The 22,567-nt window shown below is 50.4% G+C and overlaps 1 protein-coding gene across 4 annotated transcripts in view; it reads left to right on the top strand.

Annotated features, from left to right (window-relative positions):
* PTPA (protein phosphatase 2 phosphatase activator) overlaps positions 1–22,567 on the top strand; it is a 38,176-nt gene that overhangs the window by 5,583 nt on the left and 10,026 nt on the right. For 2 of the 4 annotated variants that reach the window (XM_016961826.3, XM_016961824.3), the window contains exons 3-9: positions 4,142–4,239; positions 6,699–6,785; positions 12,635–12,760; positions 15,172–15,289; positions 18,434–18,533; positions 20,108–20,232; positions 21,230–21,330. In XM_016961826.3, coding sequence (XP_016817315.1) covers positions 4,142–4,239; positions 6,699–6,785; positions 12,635–12,760; positions 15,172–15,289; positions 18,434–18,533; positions 20,108–20,232; positions 21,230–21,330 — 755 coding nt within the window. The remainder of the gene's footprint in view (positions 1–4,141; positions 4,240–6,698; positions 6,786–12,634; positions 12,761–15,171; positions 15,290–18,433; positions 18,534–20,107; positions 20,233–21,229; positions 21,331–22,567) is intronic. The other 2 variants (XM_016961827.4, XM_016961825.4) reach the window with 1 other exon arrangement.

Here is a 22,567-nt window from a genome sequence, read left to right as displayed (position 1 = left end):
TTTTTTTTTTTTTTGAGACGGAGTCTCGCTCTGTTGCCCCGGCTGGAGTGCAGTGGCGCGATCTTGGCTCACTGCAAGCTCCGAGTTCCATGTTCTCGCCATTCTCCTGCCTCAGCCTCCCTAGTAGCTGGGACTACAAGCACCCGCCACCACGCCCGGCTAATGTTTTGTATTTTTAGTAGAGACGGGGTTTCACCATGTTAGCCAGGATGGTCTCGATCTCCTGACCTTGTGATCCGCCCGCCTCGGCCTCCCAAAGTGCTGGGATTACAGGCGTGAGCCACTGTGCCCGGCCACACCCGGCTAATTTTTGTTATTTTTAGTAGAGACAGGGTTTCGCCATGTTGACCAGGCTGGTCTTGAACTCCTGAGCCCAGGTGATCTGCCCACCTCTGCCTCCCAAAGTGCTGGGATTACGGACATGAGCCACCTCACCTGGCTAATTTTTAAATTATTTGTAGAGATGGGGGTCTCCCTGTGTTGCCTGGGCTGGTCTTGAATTCCTGGGCTCAAGCGATCCTGCCGCCTGGGCCTCCCAAAGTGCTGGGATTACAAGTGTGAGCCACTGTGCCTGGTCTAGATTTTATTCTTTCTACAAGTTATGAAAATTTCCATTATGTGGGCATATAACTAATTACGCATCATCTTATCAACTGATATTTGGGTTTCTAATTTTTTTTTGTTTTTAAGACAGGGTCTTGCTCTGTCACCCAGGCTGGAGGGCAGCTCACTTCAGCCTCAGCCTCCTGGGCTCAAGTGATCCTCCCGCCTCAGCCCCCGAATAGCTAGGACTACAGGTGTGCACCACTACACCTGGCTAATTTTTGTATTTTTTGTAGAGATGGGGTTTGGCCATGTGGTCCAGGCTGGTTTCAAACTCCTGGACTCAAGCAATCTGCCTGCCTCGGCCTCCCGAAGTTTTGGGATTACAGGCGGGAGGCACTGTGCCTGGCCTAGATTTTATTCATTTTATAAGCTATGAAAATTTTTATTATGTGGGCATATCTTTTTTTTCTCTTTTTTTAATTTGAGATGGAGTCTTGCTGTGTTGCCCAGGCTGGAGTGCAGTGGCGTGATCTCGGCTCACTGCAACCTCTGCCTCCTGGGTTCAAGCGGTTCTTCTGCCTCAGCCTCCCGAGTAGCTGGGATTACAGGTGTGCGCCACCATGCCTGGCTAATTTTTTGTATTTTTAGTAGAGGTGGAATTTCGCTATGTTGGCCAGGCTGGTCTCGGAACTCCTGGCCTCAAGTGATCCACCCGCCTCGGATTCCCAAAGTGTTGGGATTACAGGTGTGAGCCACCACACCCGGCCTCTTTTTTTTTTTTAAGACAGTCTCACTCTGTCACCCAGGCTGGAGTGCAGTGGAACAGTCCAGCTCACTGCAAGCTCTGCCTCCCCAGTTCAAGCGATTCTCCTGCTTCAGCCTCCCAAGTAGCTGGGATTACAGGTGTGTGCCATCATGCCAGGCTAATTTTTGTATTTTTTAGTAGAGATGGGGTTTCAATATGTTTCCCAGGCCTGGTCTGGAACTCCTGACCTCAAATGATCCACCTACCTCAGCCTCCCAAAGTTCTGGGATTACAGGTGTGAGTCACCATGCCGGACCTGGGCATATCATTATTTACCCGTTGTCTTATCAACTGATATTTGAGTTGTTTCTTTTTTTTTCCCCCCCCCGAAATGGAGTCTTGCTCTGTCAACCGGAGCTGGAGTGCAATGGCACGATCTCAGCTCACTGTAACCTCTGCCTCCTGGGTTCAGGCAATTCTCCTGCCTCAGCCTCCTGAGTAGCTGGGATTACAGGTGTGCGCCACCACACTTGGCTAATTTTTGTATTTTTAGTAGAGATGGGGTTTCACCTTGTTGGCCAGGCTGGTTTCCAACTCCTGATCTCGTGATCTGCCTGTCTTGGCCTCCCAAAGTGCTGGGATTACAGGTGTGAGCCACCACGCCCAGCCTATTTGGGTTGTTTCTAATTAATAAAAATTTTTTTTATTTGAGTCAGAGTTTCACTCTTTTTGCCTAGGCTGGAGTGCGATGGCATGATCTTGGCTCACTGCAACCTCTGCCTCCTGGTTCAAGCAATTCTCCTTCCTCAGCCTCCCAAGTAGCTGGGATTACAGGCATGCGCCACCACACCTGAATAATTTTATATTTTTAGTAGAAATGGGGTTTCACTATGTTGGTCAGGCGCATCTCCAACTCCTGACCTCAGGTGTGATCCACCCACTTTGGCCTCCCAAAGTGCTGGGATTGTAGGCATGAGCCACCGCGCCCTGCCTAAAATTTTTTTTTTTTTAAGTAGAGATGGGGTCTCGCTGTGTTGCCCAGGTTGGTGTCAAACTCCTGGACTCAAGTGATCCTCCCACCTGGGGCTCCCAAAGTGCTGAGATTACAGGTGTGAGCCACTATGCCCAGCCTTCTTCTTTTTTTTTTTGATGCATTAAACACCTTTGTGTATACCTTTGTGTTTCCGTGAGCACATCTGAAAGATAGATTCCTGTAAGTAGACCTGTTGACTCATTGTGTATATGCAGTTTTTTACTTCAAAAGATTGTCCCCTTAGGAGGTCCTTCCCACCCACAGAGCAGGAGAATTCTTGTTTTCTCTTCCTGGAATCTTGTTTTGTTTTTATTGAGACAGAGTCTCGTTCTGTTGTCCAGGCTGGAGTGCAGTGGTGTGATCTCAGCTCACTGCAACCCCCACCTCCTGGACTCAGGTGATCCTCCTGCTTCAGCCTCCCAAGTAGCTGGGACTACAGGTATGCAACCACACCCAGCTAATTTTTAAATTTTTTTTGTAAAGATGGCGTTTTGCCAAGTTGGCCAGCCTGGTCTTGAACCCCTGGCCTCAAGTGATCTGCCTGCCTTGGCCTCCCAAATTGCTGGGATTAGGTATGAGCCACCACACCTAGCCAGATGTTTTTAATTTGCCAACCTTATCCAGAAAGAGAAATCACATATAATTTACGTGTCCGTGCTTATTCAGGAGGTTGGCAATTTATTCCAAATGTTTACTGCAATTAGGTTTTTTTTTTTTTTTTTGAGACGAAGTCTTGCTCTGTTGCCTGGGTTGGAGTGCAGTGGCGCAATCTTGGCTCACCACAAGCTCCGCCTCCCGGGTTCACGCCATCCTTCTGCCTCAGCCTCCCAAGTAGCTGGGACCGCAGGCGCCCGCCACCACACCTGGCTAATTTTTTTGTACTTTTTTAGTAGAGATGGGATTTCACCATGTTAGCCAGGATGGTCTCGATCTCCTTACCTTGTGATCTGCCTGCCTTGGCCTCCCAAAGTGCTGGGATTACAGGCGTGAGCCACCGCACCTGACCTGTTTTTTTTCTTCTGTGAATTGCCTGTGTATGTCTGAAACATCAACTTGGTTTTATTTTTCTAACGGTTCTGCTCTGGTGGGGAGAGGGAAGGGAGGGCATGGTTATTGAAGGGATTGTCAGTATTGCCTTTCTCTTTCCTCCCCAGAGTGAGGGAGGGCAGGAGGCTGGTGGGTTTGGCTTAACAAGCCCTTACTCTGTCCTGGAAGTATGTGTCTGGTTTATTCTAAGGCTCAGGTGTTGGAGTCCTGGTTTAAAAGTGAGAGAGAGGCCGGGCGCGGTGGCTCACACCTGTAATCCCAACACTTTGGAGGCCAAGGCGGGTGGATCACCTGAGGTCAGGAGTTTGCCATCAGCCTGGCCAACATGGTGAAACCCCGTCTCTACTAAAAATGCAAAAATTAGCTAGGCATGATGACACACGTCTGTAATCCCAGCTACTCAGAACACTGAGGCAGGAGAATCGCTTGAACCCGGGAGGCAGAGGTTGCAGTGAGCCGAGATCGCGCCACTGCACTCCAGCCTGGGCGACAGAGCGAGACTCTTTCTCAAAAAAAAAAAAAAAATTAGCTGGGTGTGGTGGCGCGTGCCTGTAATCTCAGCTACTCAGGAGACTGAGGCAGGAGAATCGCTTGAACCCTGGAGGTGGAGGTTGCATTGAGCCAAGATCGTGTCACTGGACTCCAGCCTGGGCAACAAGAGCAAAACTCCGTCTCAAAAAAAAAAAAAAAAAAAAAGGTGAAAGGGAGTGTGTGTGTTGTAGGGGAGGATTCTATTTACCTGTTTGTTTTTTCATTTTTTTTTTGTCAAGATTCTTCGGAGGAGGCCCCTCCAGCCACTCAGAACTTCATCATTCCAAAAAAGGAGATCCACACAGTTCCAGACATGGGCAAATGGAAGCGTTCTCAGGTACCCGTGGTGTCTGCACTTCAGGGTTGGAACTGTGGTGAGAAACTTGGGCTTTTCAAAGACAGTGGTTTTCCTAGCATGACGGGCGGTGAGTTCCTGGCCCTTCTTGCTCTTGGAGCCTGAGTTTTCAGAAGCTAGGGAGAAAGGTGACAGGGGAGCTGGCTGTCCCTTCCCTTCAGAGGCAGTACTCAGAGATGCTTTATCAGGAAGATTGCCTACTTTTTCAGGCTGCTGCCAGGGTAGCCTGGGAGAGTTCCGCTCCTGGTTCTCATAAGCCATTGCCCCTTGAGTGTTGCTGTATTGGCTGAACATGAGTGTTTGAAATGATGGAGCGAGTCACTTTGATTCTTGGCTGCAAGTAACAGCAAGTGTGGCAGCCAGTGCCTCAAGGGGAGAAGAGGCTATCTCATGGAAACTTTGGCCAGGGATATGGCTAAGCCTGCAAATACCTGGGAGGTGGGACCCAGAGCACTGGGCACAGACTGGCTTTCTCTGCTGCTCAGCTGAAATGATGGGCAGAAGATAACTACTTGTACCTCCCAGGCTTCTGGTACAGGCTGTGGAAAGACAGACTGAGCAAAAGAAAGCCAATTTCAATTTCTCAGGGAAGGCCTCTGGCCCAGTTCTCGTCAGGCTCCTGCTCCCGGCCTGGTGAGCTGGGCTGGAGAGTGTTGCTCATGCAGAAGGCTGGGCACAGGGGTCCTCGCATGCCGGGCAGATTCTCCAGGAGACCCACACCCTACAGCTTCTATGCCTTGTCCTCACTGGGGCTTGGGGCCATCTAAGCCTGTCTGATTCCTTTTTCACAAGCCTGCCCTCTCAGTATTTGGAAATGGTTATCATGTCTTTTCTGAATCTTCACCAGGATCAACAGTCCCTTCAGCCTAGGGGGCAGCTTGGTCCCTTCAGCTGCTCAAAGGATATGGTTTCAGTCCTTTCATCATCTTGGTTGCTTTACCTCAGAGCGTCTCAATGTCAGCACTATGGACATTGAGGGGCAGATAATTCTTCATTGTAGGAGGCCGTCCCGTGCCATGTAGGACGTTTAGTAATATCTCCGGCTTCTACCCACTAGATGTTGGCAGCATGCCTTTCCCCAGCTGTCACAACTAGCATTGTCTCCAGATCTTGTCAGATCTTCTCTGAGCCAGATTGCTCTAGTTGAGAACCTGCTTCTTTGTCTGAATCCAAATGTGACACTTCCTTTGCTGCTTCTCATCCATGTGTTCCAGTGTAGCTGCAGTCAGGACGGGCTCAGACTTGCCCTGGTCTGGGAGAGTTGCTTTGGAGAGGCCTGGCCTGCTGGGGGTCATCCCATGGCTGGCAGGAGGATCTTGGTATAGGAATACTTCCTTCTAGATATCAGGGCTTGTCTCAGGGCTTACTGTGGACACCCCAGCTTGGATAAGGAGAAAGGAAGAAAGAGAGAGGAAAAAGGGATGAAGAAGAAACAAAACCAATCAGGAGTCACTTGTTCCCAGCAACTGCCTCTCTAGGGGCCTGCACCTCAATGCTATTTTTTTTTTTGAGACAGGGTCTCACTCTGGCCCCCAGGCTGGAGTTCAGTGATATGATCATGGCTCTCTGCAGCCTCCACCTCTTGGGCTCAAGCAGTCCTCCCACCTCAGCCACCTGAGTAGCTGGGACCACAGGCACGTACCACCACACCTGGCAAACTTTTAAATTTTTGGTAGAGATGGGGTCTCACTATGTTGCCCAGGCTGGTCTCAAGCTCCTGGGTTCAAGTGATCCTCCTGCTTCAGCCTCCCAAAGTGCTAGGATTACAGACTTGAACCACAATACCTGACCCTCAGTGCTTTCTTATCCCTGTGTTGGGTGTAACTGCAGCCCAGCAGGGAAGAAGAGTGTCTAGTTGAAAGCTGGGAATGGTTGTGTTGGGAGACCTGTCTGTGGCAGGCATCTGCACTCCAACTAGACAGCCTGGCCCGCCTTTGGTGGCTGATTGCTGGGGGTGAGACACTTGGTGGTACTCCTTGAATTCCTGGTGGTACAGCATCATGGACAAGCATGTGCCCACTCAGCTTTGAAGTTAGGCTACTGGGTCCTAGCTCCATGTCTACTGATATCTTGGTCTTGGGAGACCTTGGGCGGATCACTTCTCTTGAAATCTTGGTTTCCTCATCTGTAAGATGGCGCCAGCAGTGTCTACCTTATAGGGCTATTGTGTAAAAAAACTGCTGGCAGCAATAGTGAGTACTTGGTTCACTCTGGCTGGAGATCAGCGTGTCGCTGTGGTCACTGTCTTGCCAGCTTTTCTGGAGTGTAGGGGTCGGGTATTTGGCATTACGTTTCTGCTTCTCCTGCTATTGGGTTGGGAGTCAGGGTCAGGAGAAGTAGAAAGCTCGGAGCTCTTTGGTAACCTGGTGGAGCTCGGGGCAGGTGGGGCGGGGGGGTCTGCCACCCCTCTCCCCATCCCCATTCTCCTCTCTGTTTGGTAGGCATACGCTGACTACATCGGATTCATCCTTACCCTCAACGAAGGTGTGAAGGGGAAGAAGCTGACCTTCGAGTACAGAGTCTCTGAGGTAGGCCCAGGAGGAGCTGCTGCAGCAGCCTTTCCAAAAATAGCTCCAGAGTCACTGGGTGTGGTGGCTCACACCTGTAATCTCAGCACCTTGGGAGGCCGAGGCAGGCGGCTCGCGAGGTCAGGAGATCGAGACCATCCTGGCCAACATGGTGAAACCCCATCTCTAGTAAAAATACAAAAAATTAGCCGGGTGTGGTGACGGGCGCCTGTAGTCCCAGCTACTCAGGAGGCTGAGGCAGGAGAATGGCGTGAACCCGGGAGGCAGAGCTTGCAGTGAGCTGAGATCGCACCACTGCACTCCAGCCTGGGCGACAGAGCGAGACTCTGTCTCAAAAAAAAAAAAATAACTCCAGAGTCTTGTGGGCTCAGTGCCCACCACGGGGCCAGAGCAGAAAATAAGATCGCCCAAATACATGTGCACTTCACATTTTCATATCTATATTTCTAATTTTTGAAATCTGTGAATAGATGGATATTTATAAAATTGAGATCAAGGTAAATATGCTGTTTTGTAGTTAGTATTTTTGCTAATTGTTTTTTTTCTTTCTTTCTTTTTTTATTTTGAGACGTAGTTTTGCTCTTGTTGCCCAGGCTGGAGTGCAGTGGCGCGATCTCGGCTCACCAAAACCTCTGCCTCCTGGGTTCAAGCGATTCTCCTGCCTCAGCCTCCTGAGTAGCTGGGATTACAGGCGTGTGCCACCACACCTGGCTAATTTTTTATTTTTAGTAGAGACGGGGTTTCTCCATGTTGGTCAGGCTGGTCTCAAACTCCTGACTTCAGGTGATCTGCCTGCCTTGGCCTCCCAAAGTGCTGGGATTACAGGCATGAGCCACTGCGCTTGGCCTGGTGTTTTTATATAACTTTTGAAATTAAAACAGATTACAAAACAGTAAATGTGCTCACTGGAGAGATCAGTAATAGACATGTATGACATTTACAGCAGAGCTGATCTCTCCCTGTGTTTCTCATACCCAGCTTCCAGGGCAGCCCCTCCTGACAGTGGTCACCCAGGAAAGCAAGAGCTTCTCTTCTCTTGCAGTGAGCTGTGCCCTCATTTATTTATCTTATTTTATTTTTTTTTAAATATAGAGACAGGGTCTCACTATGTTGCCCAGGTTGGTCTTGAACTCCTGGGCTCAAGCAGTCCTCCTGCCTTGGTCTCTCGAAGTGCTGGGGTGACAGATGTGAGCCACCAAGCTTGGCCCCTCATTTATTTAAACAGCCCCCTATCTTCAGACTTTTAGGTTGTCTTGGTAAACATTGCTCCTCGCATATCATTGCATCCCCGCACATAGGTCTGTGGGCCTTGTTTCCGAAGGATTCATTCTTAGAATGAAGTGCACCCAAAGTGGAGTCAAAGGGCACATGCATTTTTTTTTGCGTTTGGGTTCACACTGCCTGGTGGGTGCTTTCTGGACGTTGTTTCAGAGATAGTTTTGTTTGTGTAGAGAGGGCAAGAGCTGAGGGGAGGCAGATACTGATTGGCAGGTGTGGCCTTACTGGCTGTTTGCTTTTGCTGGATGCTGTCTCCCAGGGCTAGGACCTAGGCCTCCAGGAGCCTCTTGGGTTCATGTCCCACCTTGAGTCTCTTATCTCAGACACCAGGGCCTGAAGGGCCTCCCTTTACTTTGGCCTACCCAGCTCTCTAGCCACAGCCTTGGGCCTGTTGGGTAAGATGTAGCCCTGCCCTGGCCCAGTTTCTCCACCTGCCCCAAAATTAACACTGTGTGCCTCACCCTCATACCCGGCCCCTGGCAGAGCTGCCTATTGCTGGGCCTGTCTGGCTATTAGGTGACCTAGGTCCTGTTCTGTCCACTTCAGGAGAACCAGGCCTGTGCTTCTGGTAGACAGCCTTCCCTTGGGAGCCAGGCCCATTAGTGGCTTTTTGGGTTCCTTTTGGGCTCACTCAGTCCTCTGGGACTGAGGCTCTGGGTGCAGGATGGCTGGGGAAAGAGGGGGTTCCTCCTGGAGCCTGTGGTTAGGGATGCTCAGCTGTGCTCAGTGGGCCAGGAATGTCGTGGAGGAAGGCTAATTAAAGGGGAAGGTTGTAATTACCCCAGCAAATCCTTAGCTGCCAAGTCCCCTAATTGCCCATGGCTTTGATGGTAGCCATCCACACCAAGCAGGTATTGTCTTTTTTTTTTTTTTTTGAGTTTTTCTTGTTACCCAGGCTGGAGTGCAATGGCATGATCTTGGCTCACTGCAGCCTCCACCTCCCAGGCTCAAGCGATTCTCCTGCCTCAGCCTCCCGAGTAGCTGGGATTACAGGCGCCCACCACCACACCCGGCTAATTTTTGTATTTTTAGTAGAGACGGGGTTTCACCATGTTGGCCAGGCTGGTCTCAAACTCCTGACCTCAGGTGCCTTGGCCTCCCAAAGTGCTGGGATTGCAGGCGTGAGCTGCTGCGCCCGGCCCAGGTATTGTCTTAGCTCAAGGGCTGTACTTTGGCAGGATTGCAGTGTGGTTACATGCTTGGGTTCTGGAGTCAAGCTGGCTAGTTTCATCACTTGTGAATCATTTTTGACCCTCTGTTTCCTCATCTGTAGAGTGGTAAGAGTCAGCAGACTAGTCATGGCCCCCTGGGGAAAATTCACTGAGATCCCACGAGTAGTGGTTGTCTTTTGCATAGCGCCTAACACATACTAAATAAATACTTCGATTGTTATTAGCTATTGTTACTATTAGGCATTAGTCAGTTCTAATTTTCAATAGTGTTGTTGCACAGAAAGCTAGCTTTTGGCTGGGCGCGGTGGCTCATGCCTGTAATCCTAGCACCTTGGGAGGCCAAGGCAGGTGAATCACGAGGTCAGGAGTTCAAGACCAGCCTGGCCAACATGGTGGAACCCCGTCTCTACTAAAGATACAAAAAGTTAGCTGGGCGTGGCGGCAGGCACCTGTAGTCCCAGCTACTTGGGAGGTGGAGTCAGGAGAATCCCTTGAAACCCGAGAGGCGGAGGTTGCAGTGAGCCAAGATGGTGCCACTGCACTCCAGCCCAGGCGACAGTGCAAGACTTCGTCTCAAAAAGAAAAAAAAAACTAGCTCTTATTTTTTTATTATTTATTTATTTTTATTTTTATTTTTGAGATGGAGTCTTGTTCCCCAGGCTGGAGTTCAATGGTACGATCTCGGCTCACCACAACCTCCGCCTCCCGGGTTCAAACGATTCTCCTGCCTCAGCCTCCCGACTAGCATGTGCCACCATGTCCATCTAATTTTGTATTTTTAGTAGAGATGGGGTTTTTCCATGTTGGTCAGGCTGGTCTCGAACTCCCGAACTCAGGTGATCTGCCCGTCTTGGCCTCCGTAAGTGCTGGGATTACAGACGTGAGCCACCGTGCCTGGCCAGCTAGCTCTTATTTTAAATGATGCCTGTCCTCCTCTTATGGGGGTTAACATTTTCGATTTTTGCAAAATAAATGTGATAGGAGATTTATTTTTGTTGTTGTTGTTCTGTTTGCTTTTTTAAAACAAGGGGGCAAAATTCAAAAATGGTCAGTAAAATGTTAGGGAAGATTTTACTGGTCCTTGAAATCCAAAAAGGAAACACTGGCCTAGGGAGAATGGGAGAGCTGGGGTTGTTCTTTGTGCCTCAAAGGTGTTTCAGCCCCAGTTCCCTTTCTTTCAGCCCTTCTCTCCCAACACAGCAAAGAATAGAGGCAGCCCCTACATTCAAAAAGCCCTCTCCTGAAGAGGAGCTGGGAGCCTTTGAATTACTCATTGGCCCAGCTGAGCTAGCAGCTGGGGCCTGGCTCCTGTGACTCCCGTCTTCTCTGTCCCCTTCAGGGCCTCGCCTAAGACTGAGATCCCTGGGGAATCTGGGGCTGACTGGTGCTTCCTGGGGCCAAGATGACTGTGCCATCCATTGTAAGCCCCCGTTTCTGCATGGGTTAGGTCTGGCCTGTGCTTATCAGCCATTCCTGGTTTTTCACAAAGCCAGGCTCTGGCAGCGCTCTCACATTTCAGCAAGGCAGCTTTATGCCATCCTAGCCCTCTGCCTTAGCCAGGTGTAAAGGGAAATTTCTCCTCTTACAGGCTACTTTTTCTGTCCTCCCATGCCCCAAGCCTAGATAAAGGGGAGTTAAGAGAGAGCAGCACTCAGGGCCGGTTTCACATATGCAGCTGGGGGCATGGCCAGCCTGTTTCATTAGCTTAAGCCTGCTTCTCCCCAGGTACATACATAGCTCTTGGCTGAGTCTTTGCACATGGCAGGCCTGGTCTGCCTTGCCCTCCCAGGCGCAACTTCTCATGTGGGCATCACCCTGCTAGTTCCTACCCAGTGCCAGGATTTCCTGTAAGTTTCTTATACCGTTTGTTTCCATAGACACAGGCAAGATCCACTTCCTGGCAGGGACTCTTTTCTCAGGACTGAATGGCTGCAGAAAGCCTCCGCATTGTATTTTCCACCAGCCCTGGTGCTGGGCTATTTCTACAAGCCAACCTGGAAGGAGCATCTTCTAACTGATCTTTGGGTTGGATAGACAGCCACCCGATTTCTTCATTGAGTAACATTTTATGTGCCAATGCTGCCCGCACCTCTGACTCCGATTCTACTTCTTGGTCCCTGTCTTCTGTGGGAAAGGTGTAGGGGGATGGGCTCTCAAACTCTGCCACCCTACAAAGCATTGCACACGATGACCTGGCATTTCCACAAAGATTGAGTTGCAAGCTGATTTACCATAGCATTGTGTATGAAATAGGTAGTGAAACAGGTGGAAATAACCCAAACATTTAACAGTGAGGAATTAAATTAATTATAATGCAGTGGCACGATGAAATGTTATTCACTTAGTAAAAGTTGTCATAAGATTATGTTTATATGTAGATGTGGAATGAGGTTCATGAGGAAAAGGAGCAGGCTGCAAAGCAGAATGTGTCCTGCGATGAATGTATACCATTACCCTGCGCCGGGCACTGTGCACCTTAGGAAGTATTTATCATCAGCCCCATTTTTTAGACGAAGAAACTGAGAGGCTCAGAGTTAGTCACTTGCTCAAGGTCTCACAGCAGCTAAATGGTGTTTTAGCTGGGGTTTGAATCCAGGCCCACCATGCTAAACCATATAAAACACTATAAGAAGATAACACAGAAGGGTATGTTAAAATGTTTAGTATAGGCCAGGCACGGTGGCTCACGCTTGTAATCCCAGAACTTTGGGAGGCCGATGCAGGTGGATCACTTGAGGTCGGGAGTTTGAGACCAGCCTGACTAACATGGAGAAACCCCATCTCTACTAGAAATACAAAAATTAGCTGGGCGTGGTGGTGTGCGCCTTTAGTCCCAGCTACTTGGGAGGCTGAGGCAGGAGAATCGCTTGAACCTGGGAGGCAAAGGTTGCAGTGAGCCGAGATTGCACCACTGCACTCAAGCCTGGGCAACAAGAGCAAAACTCTGTCTCAAAAAAAAAAAAAAAAAGTTTAGTGTATTTCTGGGTGGCAGGATTACTGGTCATTTTCATTTTCTTCTGTTTATATTTCTATTTTTTATGATGAGTAGGTATTGCATACTGAACAAAAGGCTTCCATAAAGTCTTTTTAAAAAGATGTCAGGGCTGGAGTTAGCTTGTCTATAGCGGCAGCCCATGGGTAGGCTGCCTACAGAAACCAGGTGCTAAAGCCACCCAGTCCCTGTCCCATCAGCCTAGTGTGCTTCCCTCTCTGGAAAGCCCATCATGCTCTCCTGACCCTCCTTCATATTCAGGACAGTGGGGAAGAAAGAGGGATGGGGGAGAGTTGCCAGTAGGGGCCATGCCAAGGGGTCATTGTCTGGCAGCAGTGGACTTCCCTCTGTGGCTAAGCGGGAGCCACTTGCTCTGTAGCTTGGACCCCTCTATTTTGCCTCCACAGGCCATTGAGAAACTAGTCGCTCTTCTCAACACTCTGGACAGGTGGATTGATGAGACTCCTCCAGTGGACCAGCCCTCTCGGTTTGGGAATAAGGCATACAGGACCTGGTATGCCAAACTTGATGAGGTGAGGCTGCCACAGGACAGGCCAGGGACTGGGCTGGCAGTGAGGGTGGTTCTGGCACCAGTTGGGGAAGGGCCTGCATTGTATAGCGCTTCTAGGCATATACAAATCTCAGTTTGTTAAAATGTCAATTTCACTTAGCAAAATACAAATGAGTTTATACTCTGCTTGGTCATCTTCTGGGAAACACGACTGTGCATATACGGCCCTCTGCACTACAAGGCTGTTTATTAAGTCACTGTATTACAGCAAATTGGAAATGTTCCAAGTATCCATCTGTAGGGGATTATTTAAATAAATTAGTCCATCAATATCATGGAGTACTGTGCAGCTATAAAAAGGAATTTTTTTTATTTTTTATTTTATCTTTTTTTTTTTTAGACAGAGTCTCGCTGTGTTGCCCAGGCTGGAGTGCAGTGGCGTAGTCTTGGCTCACTGCAAGCTCCACCTCCCGGGTTCACGCCATTCTCCTGCCTCAGCCTCCCGAGTAGCTGGGACTACAGGCACCCACCACCACGCCCGGCTAATTTTTTGTATTTTTCGTAGAGACGGGGTTTCACCGTGTTAGCCAGGATGGTCTTGATCTCCTGACCTTGTGATCCGCCCATCTCGGCCTCCCAAAGTGCTGAGATTACAGGTGTGAGCCACCACGCTCGGCCCCAAAAAGGAATTTTTTTCATAGCTGGGCACGGTGGCTCATACATGTAATCTCAGAATTCGGGGAGGTTAAGGCGGGAGGATCACTTGAGCCCAGGAGTTTGTGAGTAGGTTGGGCAACATAGCAAGACCCCGTTTCTGCAAAAAATAAGAAATGGTGCTGCACACCTTTGGTCCCAGCTGCTTGGGTGGCTGAAGCAGGAGAATGACTTGAGCTCTGGAGTTTGAGGCTGCAGTGAGCTATGATGGAGCCATTGCACACCCACTTGGAATGCTAGCTGCATACTCCATGGTGTGGATGGACTAGTCTATTGAACTGATCCCCTACTGATGTTTTTATTTTTGAATCTTACGAAGGTGTTACCTATTCAAAGCAAACAAAAATAAAAATGCAGGATCTCAGACCCTGTCTAGAAAAGCAGAGTCTACAGGTCTGGGTAGGGACTGGGAACCTGGATTTTTACCAGCTTTCCAGGAGATGCTCATGCCAGTTGTCTACAACTGAGCTTAAGGAAATTTGGGTCCTAATTGCTCTGGCCCAATATTTTCACATAGAGCAGAGGGGAGGACTCAGGACCCAGTGCAGTGCTGTTTCCAAGAGACGCCCGGGCCTGCCTCTGGACTCTTAAGATGATACATGATCTTTTTTTTTTTTTTTTTTTCCTGTTGTTCAGGCTTGAGTGCAGTGGCATGATCTCAGCTCCCTGCAGCCTTGACCTCCTGGGCTCAAGCAATCGTCCTGCCTCAGCCTCCGAAGTTGCTGGGACTACAGCATGCGCCACCATGCTTGGCTAATTTTTGTATTTTTAGTAGAGACGGGGTTTCATCATGTTGGCCAGGCTGATCTCGAAATCCTGGCCTCAGATGATCCGCCCACCTTGGCCTCCTAAAGTGTTGGAATTACAGGTGTGAGCCACTGCTCCCAGCCTTAAGTTATATCTTAAAGCTGACAAATTATAGCTTTACAGCTTGATGGATTTTTACATGTTTTTACTCATGGACTCACCACTCATGCCAAGTTTTTTACCCATGGATTCACCACTCATGTCAAGCAATAGAACATTCTAGCTGGAGTGCTCCCCTTCCCAATTGATATCGCCCAGATTATTCTGATTTCTATTCCATAAATTGATTTTTTTCCATGTTTCTGAACTTCGTATAACTCTCTGGCTTCTTTTGCTCAATGTCATGTCTGAGATTCATCCATGTTTTCATGTCTAGCTATAGGTCTTTTTCTTTGCTGTGTAGTATTCTATTGTATGAATATACCACAATTTATTCATTTCACTGTTGATGGACATTTCCATTGCATTTCCACCTTTTGGCTACTCTAAACAATGCTGTTGTGAACATTCTTCTGCATGTCTTTTGATGGCACATGACACAAGCCCTTGCTGACCTGAAAGTGTGAAGGAAGGTGGCCTGTGTGGGAATCATAGCACTGACCTTCCAGAGTCTCTGTGGGGCTCCAGTGAGTTACCACATGGGAGGGTTGAGGCTTTTTTCCAGATTCCTCCTGTTTTGCCCCTAGACTCCTGTGCCCTGGAAAAATCAGTTGATGATAAGCCGCCTGGGTAGTCTTCTGCTGTGGAAGAATAAATGCTGTCCCTCCCCTTCCTTCTGTGGCCTGTCAGAACAGGAACCAAGCTGGCCTGGCATGGCAGTGTGGGCCCCCAGTCAGGTGCTGCCCCTGGGCACCTGCCCACTGGGATGCTGCTTAATATGCTGCCACCACTTTGTGTCTCTTGTGTTACCAGGAAGCAGAAAACTTGGTGGCCACAGTGGTCCCCACCCATCTGGCAGCTGCTGTGCCTGAGGTGGCTGTTTACCTAAAGGAGTCAGTGGGGAACTCCACGCGCATTGACTACGGCACAGGTATCTGCTGCTTGTGGGGCTCTGTACTTATCTAGCTTCACTACTTTCTGTTTTGGGCTTCAGGTGGTCTCTGGGCCCTCTGAGCAAGCGAGAGCAATCAAGAATTCGCGAAGCACCTGCAACCTATTGGGGCCAGCTGGGGTTCAGGGTGGTTTCACCGGCAGGGAGGGCGTAGGCATGCAGGGAGGCCCGGATGCTGCAGCTCTGCTGTGGTCCACCAGGGGGAGCTGATGCCCCGTGCATGGTGCTTGCGCAGCGCTGCTTTCTGTTCTTGTGAAAATGGTCTCTGAGCTCCTCATCATCACCAAAATAATTATTAATTGAGCACTTACTGTATGTCAAGGCAGCAGCTTACTGAAGCTTTGAGAAATGGGAACGCTTCTTGGTGGCCTTTGCAGTGTCGTGGCACACCCTCTCCCTTGCACCCCTTGTCTCTTAGCCACATTCTCTGTGCTATTGGGCTGTTTGGATCTGTGGTCCATGTAAGCCAAGGGACCTGGACTTTGAGGAGAGGGAGTGTGTGGACACTTTAAAAGGGAAGTGTAGACAGGTGCAGTGGTGCGTGCCTGTAATCCTAGCACTTTTGGAGGCTGAGGGGGAGGATTGCCTGAGCTCAGGAGTTTAAGACCAGCCTAGGCAACGTAGCAAGACTCCATCTCTTTTTTAAAAATTTATTTTTAAGTTATTTTTATTTATATATTTATTTTTTTGAGACAGGGTCTTGCTTTGTCACCCGGGCTGCAGTGCAGTGATGTGATCTTGGCCCACTGCAGCCTTGACCTCCCGGGCCCAAGTGATCCTCTCACCTCTGCATCTCCCCACTCCCCAGTACCTGGGACTACAGGTGCGCACCACCAGCCTGGCAATTTATTTATTTATTTGAGACAGAGTCTCACTCTGTTGCCCAGGCTGGAGTGCAGTGGCATGATCTTGGCTCACTGCAACCTCCACCTCCTGGGTTCAAGCGATTATTCTGCTGGGACTATAGGCACACACCACCATACCTGGCTAATTTTAGTGTTTTTGGTAGAGACAGGGTTTTAACATGTTGGCCAGGCTGGTCTCGAACTCCTGACCTCTGGTGAGATCACTTCTCCACCCACCTTGGCCTCCCAAAGTGCTGGGACTGGGATTACAGGCGTGAGCCACCGCGCCCAGCCGATTGTTTTGTATTTTTTATAGAGATGGGGTTTTGCCATGTTGCCCGGGCTGGTCTTGAACTCCTGAGCTCAAGCTGTTCTCCCACCTCAACCTCCCAAAGTGCTCAGATTACAGGTGCAAACCACCATGCTGAGACCCCATCTCTCAAAAATATAAAAGGGAGGTGTTCTCTAGGTCAGGGCATGGCCTGTGGAGCCACCATGCTGAGACCCCATCTCTCAAAAATATAGAAGGGAGGCGTTCTCTATGTCAGGGCACAGCCTGTCGAGCCACCATGCTGAGACCCCATCTCTCAAAAATAGAGAAGGGAGGCGTTCTCTAGGTCAGGGCCTGGCCTGTGCAGCTAAGGAGGACCTCTTCTTTGGTGAGGGCCGGCCTTCCTTCCCTGAGGCAGGCAGATGGGGCACCACTCAGCCCTCCCCTTGTCTGGGGAATGTGATCCACAGGAGGGAGCCCCAGCCACAGAGGCAGGCCCTGGAGAAGGGCCCTCTTGGACCGGGTGGGGCTTTGACTAAGACCAGCAGGAAAAGATCAAAGAGGGAAGACTGGCCAGGTCAGCAGGGGTTGGTGCCCCAGCTGCATGTGAACCCCTGAACAATGGGAGCCTGGGCCCTGTCTGGTCATAATTGGAAACTGTGGCAGGGGAAGGAAACTGAGCTCACAAGCTTCCAGGCCCTGGAGGGGTCTTCGTCCTCCAGAGACAGGACAGAAGTATTCTCTGACACATTCTCTTCTCACCTCCCTCCAGATAGGTTTTGTGTGACATTGTGAACAATGGGATTCAATCACAGTCCAGTGAGTAGTTCCTACAGTGCAGACCATTCCTGTTTGATATGACTGGGAAAGGAAGGAGGATACTTTTTCACCCTGTAATCTGATCATGTGTTCCCTGCTTAGAAGCCTGCAGTGGCTCCCTATTGCTCTTAGGGTAAAGTCTGAGCTCTTTCCTATGGCCAGAAGGCCCATGTGACCTGTAGCCTCCTGTCATTACACGTTCTCCCTTGCTCTCACTGCCTTCGACATACTGGCCTCCTTAGTGTTCCTCAAACAGATCAAACTTTTCCTTGCCTCAAGGCCTGTGCACATGCTATTCCTTCTGGCTAGAATGCATTTCTTGCTTCCCTCACTCCCTTTGCCTTGCCAGCTCACATCTTTCAGATTTCAGATTAGATGTTACTTCCTTAGGGGAAACCTTGAACCCTTACGTCAGGGTCCTTCTGTGATATCCTCCAGTTAGTACCCTGTCTTTCTCCTTCAGAGCTGGAATCATAGTAGTGACTGTATATTTATAATGTCTGTTGTCCCTGATATATCATAAACTTTCTGAGGGCAAGGACTTGTCACTGTCTCCTAGTGTGTAACATGGACAGTGACTGCTTACATAGTAGGTGCTCAGTAAATATGGTGGAATTGCTGAGTGAGTTAAACCTACGTAATGAAATGTAAATGTCCAGCCCGGGTCTTTTACGAGTGGAATTATAGTACTGGTAGTTCTTTTTTTTTTTTTTTTTTTGAGACAGTCTCACTTTGTCACCCAGGCTGGAGTGCAGTGGCCTTATCATGGCTCACTGCAGCCTCAACCTCCTGGGCTCAGGAGATCCTCCATCTCAGCCTCCTGAGTAGTTGGAACCACAGGCACATGCCACCATGTCTGGCTAATTTTTGTATTTTTTGTAGAGACAGGATTTTGCCATGTTGGCCAGGCTGATCTCAAACTCCTGAGCTCAAGCAATCTGCCTGCCTCAGCCTCCTGAAGTGCTGGGATTACAGGCATGAGCCACCATGCACGGCCAGTACTGGTATTATAGTTCTTGAAAGGAAAGGGCCTAGCAAGTCTTTCTGAATGGGGAAGAGGTCTCATTGTCTCCATGTTGACCACCCTCCTCAGAGGGGCACTTATCAATGATTCGGATTCTGAGAGACTAAAACAATCCCAGTCCTTTACCTGGACTACTGTCAACACTGGTTGTTTTTCTCCTCCAGGGCATGAGGCAGCCTTCGCTGCTTTCCTCTGCTGTCTCTGCAAGATTGGGGTGCTCCGGGTGGATGACCAAATAGCTATTGTCTTCAAGGTGTTCAATCGGTGAGAGAAAGGACAGGAGGGTTGGAGGAGGGGGCGTGAGGGGCCATCTGTTTCCTCCTCAGACTGGGAAATGGGGTGCTCTAGGGTTCTCCTGAGTAGCTCATGGTTCTCTTGTCCTGTCCTAATCAAGCTCTGGCTGTGGATGGAGTGTCCAAGGCTTTTTTCCAACAGGTTCAAATTAACCTCCAAGTAAAAGCAAGTGAAAGAATTGTCACATAGGCTGGGCGCGGTGGCTCATGCCTGTAATCCCAGGACTTTGGGAGGCCCAGGCAGGCGGATCACGAGGTCAGGTGTTCAACACCAGCCTGGCCAACATGATGAAACCCCGTCTCTACTAAAAATACAAGAAGTAGCTGGGCGTGGTGGCACTCGCCTGTAATTCCAGCTACTCAGGAGGCTGAGGCAGAAGAATTGCTTGAACCCAGGAGGCGGAGGTTGCAGTGAGCTGAGATCGTGCCACTGTACTCCAGCCTGGGTGACAGAGTGAGACTCTGTCTTAAAAAAAAAAGAATTGTCACATAATGTCTGCCAGTATTAACACAGTGTTGACCATATGGAGGAAGAATTGTAAGCACTTTATGTATAACTCATTAATTCTAACAACAACCCTATGAAATAGCAACTGTTATTTCCATTTTACATATGAGGAAACAGGCACAGAGATATCCGGTGTCTTCACTGGGTTCACGCCAGCTGAACCCAGGTAGTCAGACTCTGACCTGCTGCCCCACACCACCTAAGCCAGTCGCTGGGCAGCACTGATGTGGATCAGTTACCCAGAGCTCTTAAAATCCCCATTGCGGGCCCCAGTCTAGCAGTGCTGCTGCAGCAGGCCTGTGACGGAGCCCAGGAGCAGTGCTCGATGCTTCACAGGTGGTTGATATGCAGCCTCTGATAATATAGAAGGTTGGAACCAGAAGAACCAAGGAGATAACCTGCTGGGACTTGTGTTAGCTTTCAGACAGGCCAACTGAGGCTGGAGAGGCTGAGGCCCTGCCCAGGGTTTTACAAGTTGTCAGGAGTTGATGGCACCAAAACCCACCTTCCTAATCAGTGATTTATTTATTTATTTATTTGTTTATTTTTTTTGAGACAGGGTCTTGCTCTGTCGCCCAGGCTGGAGTGCAGTGGAGAGATCTCGGCTCACTGCAAGCTCTGCCTCCTGGGTTCATGCCATTCTCCTGCCTCAGCCTCCAGAGTAGCTGGGACCACAGGCGCCCGCCACCACACCTGGCTGATTTTTTGGATTTTTAGTAGAGACGGGGTTTCGCCGTGTTGGCCAGGATGGTCTCGATCTCCTGACCTTGTGATCCGCCTGCCTTGGCCTCCCAAAGTGCTGGGATTACAGGCGTGAGCCACCGCGCCCGGGCCCTTAATCAGTGATTTTTATGCCTTTCCTGAGCCAAAAGATGGCTGAGTGTTTGTTGGGGGAAATAAAGCTACATTATTGAAATTGAGACCAGTTAACACTCTTCAGTGGTTATTTTGGGGTCTCCTTGTGCTCCCAGTGGCCGAAAGGGTGAGACTGTCTTTTTACTTTTTGCTACCTTCCCTTTCCCTGTCCTCCTGTGCAGGTACCTTGAGGTTATGCGGAAACTCCAGAAAACATACAGGATGGAGCCAGCCGGCAGCCAGGGAGTGTGGGGTCTGGATGACTTCCAGTTTCTGCCCTTCATCTGGGGCAGTTCGCAGCTGATAGGTACTGGAGCGGGAGGTGCCTATCCCTCCACCCCCAACCAAGGCTGCGTTCTGTGGCCCTCCCCTGCCCCTCCTGCGCTTCCCTCCTTCCCTTCTTCCTGCCCAGGGCAGACAGTGACAGCTTGGAAAGCAGGGCATTAGACCAGCTATTGAGGGAGGCTGTTTACTGTCGACCTTCTGCTGTGAGAGCCTGTGTGGTGGGCTGGAGGAGGCGGAGGCCAAGCGCCACCAAGATAATGGGAAGTGACATGGGCTGGAGCAAGGGCGCACGCCTGGTGCATAATGGACTGGTGTGAAATGCGCCCCAGCTCCTGGCAGCAGCTGTGGGGTTTTATGTTGAAAATGAGGGACCCTTTTGATTTGGTGACCGGTGTCATCCACTGTTATTATCGAGCTGTGTGCAAAGGGGCCCGTTAGGGAGCAGCCGCCAAGTGCTGGGTGGTGGGCCTGCTTCCTGTGGGGCTCAGAGAGGCCTGCTCTGGTGACTCCCCAACTCTTGAAGCTAGTTTTCAGGATGGGGGTGGGTGATCATCTCTATTTTGATGAAGAATGAACTGCCTACAGACTGATATTCATAAATGACCATTAGTTGTGGCCTCGGGTGCATTGCCTCCCCGAATCTTCTCAGTGACACTGCGAAGGGTCTGCCAGCATGAAGCCAGCTCTGCTGACTGGCACCTGCACCAGGCACCATACTGAGTGCTGTAGGTGTGGTAATTATTGTCATGGCCCCTAGGAGGAGGTGCTCTTCTTGTCCCCACTGTCCAGGTGAGGAAACTGAACCTTGGCAGGCTGAAGTCATGCGTCCAACGCCATGCAGCTAGAGCTTAGCACATTAGAATACACAAACCCAGAGTCATTTATTGCTCCTTCAAGGTGAGGTGTTGAGGGCACCACGGGCAGGACTGAGGCCCCTGGGTGGGTGTGACTGCTGGGCCGGGTTGCCCAGGTAGTCGTGGGGCCTGGTTCTGAACGCTGGGGCCCATTCCTTTTCCCAGACCACCCATACCTGGAGCCCAGACACTTTGTGGATGAGAAGGCCGTGAATGAGAACCACAAGGACTACATGTTCCTGGAGTGTATCCTGTTTATTACCGAGGTGAGGAGGAGGGGTGAGAGAGAAGCCCATGGCTGCCTCCAGGCTCAGATGAACCAAGGCTGGTGGCCTTACAGTGGATCAGAAGAGCCAGAGCTGCTGCCCAAAATGGCAGGGCCGGCCGGAGTGGGTTATTGAAAAGGAAGCACCACTGGGCCTCTTCCGAAAGAGCCGCTGCTGACTGTCAGGTCCTCCGCCCAGTTCTCCTTCAGTTTCTCCTGAACACCACAGGAGTCTCGAGATGAGGGTCTAAGACTTGGTCACTAACTGGCCTTGGTGACTGCTGCAGCAGGTCTGAAAGGGTCAGGGCGGGCGGAGGTTTGTGGGGGAGGGTCAGCATCTTTCGGTGGGGCCCCACAAGGGTCTGTAGAACCATGTGCTGTGGATGTGTAAAATGAAACCACCAGAGGAGATGGAGCAAACTTCTGGTGCAGACAGCTTTTCTGTCGAAGGGACACGTCTCTGTCAGTGCCTGAGGACGGGGGCCCGAGCAAAGTGCTGGAGTGGGAGTGCGCAGGCCTGGCCTGTGGTGGCAGTCACTGGACAGCCAGCCCCACGGCTGGGTTCTGGAACTGGAAGTTATTGTCTCACCAAGGCAGGATTCCTTGCAGTGGGCCCTGGACCACTTGTGCGAGATCTCCTAGGGTGTTTGTTAAAACGCACATTCCTGGGCCCTCCATCCCAGCTTATTGCATCAGAATCTTAGGGGACAAGAGCCAGGAACCTGCATCTAAACACAGCTGCCAGGCGACTGCACAGGAAAGCTGGGGATCCTCTGCTCTCTGGACCTCTCTTGAGGGAGGTGTTAGGACTTCTCATCCTCTCTGCCATCCCCATGCCCCAGTTTCCAAAGGGCGCCCTCGCTCAGCTATCTGGAGAGGGTTTGATAGTTCTATCCCTCCTCAGTCCCTTTCCCGACACCAGCACGGATGTCTGCTGCCTCAGTGAGGTCCCTAGCAGGCCTGTGGATGCTGGCCACGGGGGCTGCTCTCCGTCCGGGCTGTGTATTCTGAGCCCCCGACGAGGTGGAGAAAGCTGGGTTATAACCAGCAGCCTTGGCTCCGGGCTCTTCCTGGTCAACATTCGGCTCAGGCTTCTGCCAAACTCCAGAGGCCAGAGGGGAATGACACATTTTTTCCAAGTCAGCAAATGGAGCTGGGACTGACGGCTGGGCGGCCACCACTTCATTCCCGGAGATCTGCTGCCTTCAGCAGTGTGGCAGGCCCAAGGTCGGGAGGAC

The sequence above is a fragment of the Pan troglodytes genome, chromosome 11 (assembly GCF_028858775.2).
Source record: "Pan troglodytes isolate AG18354 chromosome 11, NHGRI_mPanTro3-v2.0_pri, whole genome shotgun sequence".
Lineage (NCBI taxonomy): Eukaryota > Metazoa > Chordata > Mammalia > Primates > Hominidae > Pan > Pan troglodytes.
This window is presented reverse-complemented; position numbering and strand designations above follow the sequence as displayed.